Raw genomic sequence first — 7,106 nt, forward strand, 5'->3', positions numbered from 1 at the left:
AACACGCCTCCTCGGCCTCGTCATCGACCAGACATACTAACCCAGCCCACCTATTGGCTCAAGGCCAAGTGCACGCGCACTTGGCCTTGAATAAAAGGAAAGGTATGTCTGGTCCTGCGCTCATTCCCCACTGGCAGCTGAAGGGGACATGACGGGCATGCACGGCGGTAAGCGACACCTCACACACACCACCTCACACACCAGTAATTTTACCTGAATGTGACCGTGATACTAAAAGCTATTATTCTCCTCACTATAGGTAACCCGCTACCCAGATAATACATTTGATGACAGTTCCACTTCCCCGGAAGAGTATTGACAGGTAACAGAGGACTGTCAACCCGGGGACAGAGAGTGGATATATATAGGGCGCTCTAAAGCCCGTTAGGAAAAGAGGATCCTAACGCAACCCCCCCCGCCAGAGAAGAGGCGGAGTTTACTTTCGTTAAAAGACATTTGAGTTGCAGTATCTGCCAGCGCATAAAAAGCGCAATTATATATAATAATAAACGGCCCTGGTGGCCCAGTTTCAAAGTGCCTTGTGTGTTGGTGTCCGCTCAGTGCTCACAACACTTATTTGTTGTTTTTCTTCTTTGTAATTATTATTTTTGTCAAGTTGTCAAGTTGGCTTTGCACGACGCTTAAAAGGTCTTTAAATAAATACGTTTTGAAATGTCTATGAGGGAAAAATGCACTGGGAATTATTTCCTGGGCCTGGCGTCGTCATGAAAGGGGGCGGGACTGGGCCTGGCGTCGTCATGAAAGGGGGCGGGACTGGCGTCGTCATGAAAGGGGGCGGGACTGGGCCTGGCGTCGTCATGAAAGGGGGCGGGACTGGCGTCGTCATGAAAGGGGGCGGGACTGCGACGCTCCATTATTCATGGTTCTATTATTTGGCTGTTGTATAACTTGACGTACGATGTAGCGTTGAAAGTGTAATGATGTATTTCTGCCTCTTGGTTCAGTTCAGTTCCCAGTTGAAAAAGAGACGCAGTCTCAATGTGTTTTTACTGGTTAAATAAAGCTTAAATAAAAAATATTAATATATAAACACACACACACACACACACACACACACACACACACACACACACACACAGTTAGAGACCAGATCCTTTCCCCTCCATCAGGCGCCCCGGCTGGCCAGAGGGAGGCAGTATAGAGACCAGGAGTACTGCATGTTTTTTGTGAGGGTACCTACCCTAGGGGACACTGGGAGAACATGCTAACTCCACACAGAAAGGGCCCTTTCACCAACCCCACCGAGGGTATGGGCACTGATCTCAGCAGCTGTTGCTACTCATGGCTGCCAGTTCCCACCTGATGTCGTGTGGGAGTTCAGACAGTTCCAGGCCGTTCTGAATAACTGCTAGCTTACATAATGTCTTGAGGCTGGGACTGCAATCTAAGACATACAGGTCACCTGGTCTGTTGTCTGCTCCAAAGAGGATGACACGATCTCCCACCATGCAACAGCACATTTCCTCCATTGGACCCGGGCGTTTCCCCTTGGACTCAACCTTCTTCCAGGAGAAGCTCTCTGGACTGAATCTCCACAGATCATTGAGGTTTCCATCTATGCCTTGACCACCAAATATGTACGGCTGTCCATTGTAGGTAAAGGCTGAATGACCCTCACGTGCTTCTGGAAGAAGCTGTGCAGAAGGTGTGTCCAGCCAGTGGTCGGTCTCTGTGTCAAACACCCTGATGGTGTTGTACCGACCCTCCCAGATCCAGCCTCCAAATACAAACATCTTTGTCCCGATGATGGTAGCAGAGTTAAGGTATGAATCAGGAGGTGGAGTTCCTCTGGTGTTAATTAAAGTCCAGACCATTGTGGCGGTGTCCAACTTGTACATGTCATTAGTGTATCTGTATCCATTCTGTTTTAATCCTCCATGGATATACATGACCTTCCCCAACACACAGGCTGAGTGGCCGAACCTCTCCTCTGGAACGGTCCCAGAAACCTGTCGTTTGAACCACCTGTGGTCGTCGACATCAAATGCATGAAGAGCATTGCAGGAATGATATCCTCCCCAGAGGTAGACAGTATATTCTATCAGCACAGCTGTGTAGCCGTAGCGCCTGGAAGGAACCTGAAGGAGACCTTCTCCTGTTCCAGGGTTCACGGGGGTCACATTGCTCCAGCGTAACGACAGTGTGTTGAAGACGAACACTTCAATGGGATCTCTTCTACCCTCCTTTCCGTCTCCTCCAAAGCAGTAGATCTGGTGTCCGACCACCACAGCAGCAGCCTGGTCCTTCCCATGTTCTCCTTCCAGATGTATCGTCCAGTGAAACATCTCACACAGCAGCTCCACCGTCAATGAGTGTTGACAACTAAAGTACAACTAGTTTACAGATGAACTTGTTATAGGATGACGGCAGCTCGGTGTCCTCGTTGCAAGTCACTAACTGATGTTTAGTGCGTCGGACGAGTCTTTATAAAGAACAACTACACGGTTGTGACGTCATGGCGTGATTACGTCTTATGTTAGGATGGCTGATGATGTCACGCAATGTGATCAATTAAAGAACAACAACTATCTACTGAGCTAGGCAGGAACTTCGGCAGGAATTTCCGAGTGAACATTCGGACCATTTGTGACCACATACACACACACACACACACACACACACACACACACACACACACACACACACACACACGTTGTATCTCACCAGTCCATTGAGGTTTTTGATGTTGTTTCTTCCCAGTGATAAAATCTTCAGATTCTCTGGAAGTACAAACAAAACTGTATTAGAATGAATGCGTCTGTGTGTGTGTGTACGTGTGTGTGTGTGTGTGTGTGTGTGTGTGTGTGTGTGTGTGCGTGTGTACGTGTGTACATGTGTGCGTGTTTGCGTGTGAACGTGTGTACGTGCGTGCGTGCGTGCGTGTGTACGTGCGTGCGTCCACTCACTCAGGCCGTTGAGGTTAGCGATCTTCTCTATACAGTTAGTGGACAGTGACAGTCTCCTGAAGGGGCGACAGAGTCAAACAATCACTCACAATAATCTGTCTATATTCACCCAGTCTCTGTGCGTGCGTCTGGAGCATAGACTGTATAAGAAATATGGACAAAGCGTTCCGCGGGTCTAACATGAACGTAAAATGAAGCCTGTCAGTCCTTGAATTGTACATAGCCATCTTTCTACCGTTTGGGCCCAGCTGGCCCATTGGCTGGCCCAGACAACGAGGCAGGACTTCCCCCCTTCTTCTCTGTTGGTTTTTATTTTGACTCGAGTGGGTGGTGAATCCCGATCATAGACTGTAACGGTAGCCACGCCCCTCAGAACATACGCGACTTTATGGTCATTTTTTAAATAAATGGGACCAATTAATTTACCAAAAAGAATATTATGACATTAGAAATCAGACTTTAAACTAGTGACTGGAAGCAGAAAGTATTCATGACCATGTTTATTAAGGTAATACAGTCTAGGTGAAGTTGGGCCCAAATACATGGACTTCTATGGGGCTATGGGTTTTTTGGGGCCCAATGACAGCACCACAACAGGCCATGAACTTTCAGGACGTCCCGATTTCCTTAGTAGCTTCACAAAATATCTGTCTGACTGCCCCCCCTGGTCTGGAGTCAATATTTCTATTCCAACCTGTACATATAGATTTAATGTATTGTTAAACGTATTGTTTGTCGTCCCTGTTGTCATTGTGAATGAATGCATGGGACCCGAATGGAAACAAGACCGCAAGGCCTTTCTTTGGTCATTTTGGACCAATGCTGTGCTTGACTGTACCCTGTACTGTTAGCATCTTATTGTCTAATACAATTATCAATCAATCAATCAAAAGACTGTCGCAAACGATACAGAGACACCTCCCTAACAATATAACGACACAGAGAAACCTGACAGCTTGTGGGCTTGTAGATCAGCTACTTTAGGTGAATGTTCCACCAGAATAGGTTTGATGTGGAGCGAGTTGTTCAGAAGAATTCACACTTTTGAAAATGAAAACATTACTAAATGTTACCATCACTCATTCTTATACAACATGTTACCATTGTAACGAGAGATGCTCCGATAATCGGCCAGCTATCTGTGATCGGCAATTTACCCTATCTGGAGAAACTGATCTTTTACACCATTTAAAGGAGAACTTTAGTTTTTTTCAACCAAGGTTCATGTTTTAGGTTGTTATTAGAGAAACTAAAAGGTGAGTGTTCATTTTCTTTCATTTGCTGCTTTCTTTCGTTTTAGGGATTTTAGCTGTTTTTGACAGGGGGGCGGGGGCATTCGAGCATGGGGCTAAATATGTATTTTTTAACACCATTTTATGGTGATTTATTTTTTTATGGTTTACTATAGTCCTAATAAGCGTCAGGAAATTACATCTGGCCACAGAAGATCACAGGATCTCTTGAATGTGACAAACTGACATATTGAGCCTATACACACAGTACCTTCCCCCAGTAGGCTACCTTCACATTCAGTAGATCCTGTGATCTTTTGTGGCCAGATGTAATTTCCTGTTTGTTTATTAGGACTATAGTAAACCATAAAAAAATAAATCACCTTAAAAATTGTGTTAAAAAATACATATTTAGACCCATGCTCGAATGCCCCCCTGTCAAAAACAGCTAGATTGCCTAAAACGAAAGAAAGCAGCAAATGAAAAAAGATTAACATTCATCTTTTACTGTATCTAATAACGAACTAAAACATGAACCTTGGTTGAAAAAAACTAAAGTTGTCCTTGTATAAATGTCAATCAGATAAAGAGTAGGCCTATAACACATATATATATATATATATATACGTAGAAACATTCTCCTCTTCCTCCACACACACACAGGAACAGTTTTGACATATAATCATTTTGGAAGTATTAAAATTTGCAAACATTTCACAAGATCAGTATCGGTTTCGGACCTGTCGGTTTCGGACGATCGTGAGAAAAACAATCAGCGTTCGGTATTGGTCCCAAAAAACCTGACGGGAGCATCGATGGTATTGTAACGATCACACACCAACCTGACGGAGCATCGATCGTATTGTAACGATCACACACCAACCTGACGGAGCATCGATGGTATTGTAACGATCACACACCAACCTGACGGAGCATCGATCGTATTGTAACGATCACACACCAACCTGACGGAGCATCGATCGTATTGTAACGATCACACACCAACCTGACGGAGCATCGATGGTATTGTAACGATCACACACCAACCTGACGGAGCATCGATCGTATTGTAACGATCACACACCAACCTGACGGAGCATCGATGGTATTGTAACGATCACACACCAACCTGACGGAGCATCGATCGTATTGTAACGATCACACACCAACCTGACGGGAGCATCGATGGTATTGTAACGATCACACACCAACCTGACGGAGCATCGATCGTATTGTAACGATCACACACCAACCTGACGGAGCATCGATGGTATTGTAACGATCACACACCAACCTGATCGGAGCATCCATAACAATAATAATAATACTAATAATAATATTAATCCATCACTATAACAATCACACACCAACGGCCAATAAATGCCTCGCCCCCAAAGCCAGGAAGACAACATATCACCACGCCACAAAATATCCTTATGCTTATTTTAATTATTAAAGAACTCTGTTGTATATTTTATCATAACGATTTCATGATGAAGTTTCAAGTTAAGAGTACAGTGGTTAAATGTAGACTATATTTCTGGGTTAGTTGATCATTCAGTCTATCCACAATGCGTGAGCTTGTAGATCTGCTATTTCTGCCTTGACAGGGCCACATATTTCTGTCAAGACAGGGCGCACAAAGTCTGACTGTTCAATCAATAAATCAATCAATCAACCAACCAATCAATACTCACTGACAGCTGACCAGAGTGGACAGGGAGGCGTCCATCTTCTCGATGGGAGGAGTCTGACTGTACAACTTCACCGCTGTGGCTTCAGAGACCTTCTCTCCTGATGACGACTCCTACACACGCACACACGCACGCACACGCACACACACACACACACACACACACACACACACACACACACACACACACACACACACAAACCTCATAACTCCAAAATGCTCATTTTTGTGTATGTATGTACGTATGTGTGTGTTCAACAGCACTGATTTATGCAAAAAGGAAAAAAAAACTATCAAAAACCTAAAAAATGGATTCATGAGGTTTCCTCCCAACAAATGATATTATTTTATGAATATGTAAATAACTCATAATATTATATGTTATTATTTTATGAATATGTAACTATGTAAATCACTCATGATTATATATGCTATTATTTTATGAATATACGTGAATATGTAAATCACTCATAATTATATATATTATTTAATGAATATGTGAATCACTCATAATTATATATGCTATTATTTTATGAATATGTGAATATGTAAATCACTCACCCATTTCACCAGAGCTTCTTTGATGGTAGTGGCTTTATTCTGCAAACAAACACATTTTAGTTTTAGTCACATTTTAGTCACCTGGAATGTTTCAGTGTTAGTCTAGTTTTAGTCGACTAAATACCAGAAGATTTTAGTCGACTAAATCTACTGTTGATTTAAATCAAATCAAATCAATTTTATTTGTATAGCACATTTAAAAACGACTGTCATCGTACCAAAGTGCTTCACAGGTCAAAGAAAACAATACGATACAGTACAATACAATACATCAGTGAAACAATAAAATAAAATAGAAGAAAAAATAATAATAAAAAACAATGCATAGTTATGGTACAGTAGACAAGAGAGACAAGAGAGCAGTTAGAAGGTGACCACCGCTCCGGTGGTGAGGTGACCACCGCTCCGGTGGTGAGGTGACCACCGCTCCGGTGGTGGGGTGACCACCGCTCCGGTGGTGAGGTGACCACCGCTCCGGTGGTGAGCTGACCACCGGAGCTGAAATAACGTTGAGCGGTGGTGAGTAAAAACAGAGAGAAGGGCTGGAGCGGTGGCGGTGGTTTGCTCTTCACCGCGGCTCAGTGACGTGACCTCACCACCAAAAATCCAGACTATGTATGAGCCAACGACGTCGAGTCTGTGGGGGCTATGGGGCTATAGCCCCCATGAAGAATTAAATAGCCCCTTTTAGCC

The 7,106-nt window shown here is 43.8% G+C and overlaps 1 protein-coding gene across 1 annotated transcript in view; it reads right to left on the minus strand.

Annotated features, from left to right (window-relative positions):
* Nucleotides 1–6,443, minus strand: part of dnal1 (dynein, axonemal, light chain 1) — a 9,161-nt gene extending 2,718 nt beyond the window's left edge. The window contains exons 1-4 of the mRNA XM_080783055.1: nt 6,414–6,443; nt 5,857–5,966; nt 2,928–2,983; nt 2,686–2,741 (exon numbers count right to left, since the gene is read on the minus strand). Coding sequence (XP_080639181.1) covers nt 2,686–2,741; nt 2,928–2,983; nt 5,857–5,891 — 147 coding nt within the window. The 5' untranslated portion in view covers nt 5,892–5,966; nt 6,414–6,443. The remainder of the gene's footprint in view (nt 1–2,685; nt 2,742–2,927; nt 2,984–5,856; nt 5,967–6,413) is intronic.
* Between the last annotated feature and the right edge of the window lie 663 nt (nt 6,444–7,106).

This window comes from Protomyctophum bolini (genome assembly GCF_963924005.1).
Source record: "Protomyctophum bolini genome assembly, chromosome: 15".
Taxonomy (NCBI): Eukaryota; Metazoa; Chordata; class Actinopteri; order Myctophiformes; family Myctophidae; genus Protomyctophum; species Protomyctophum bolini.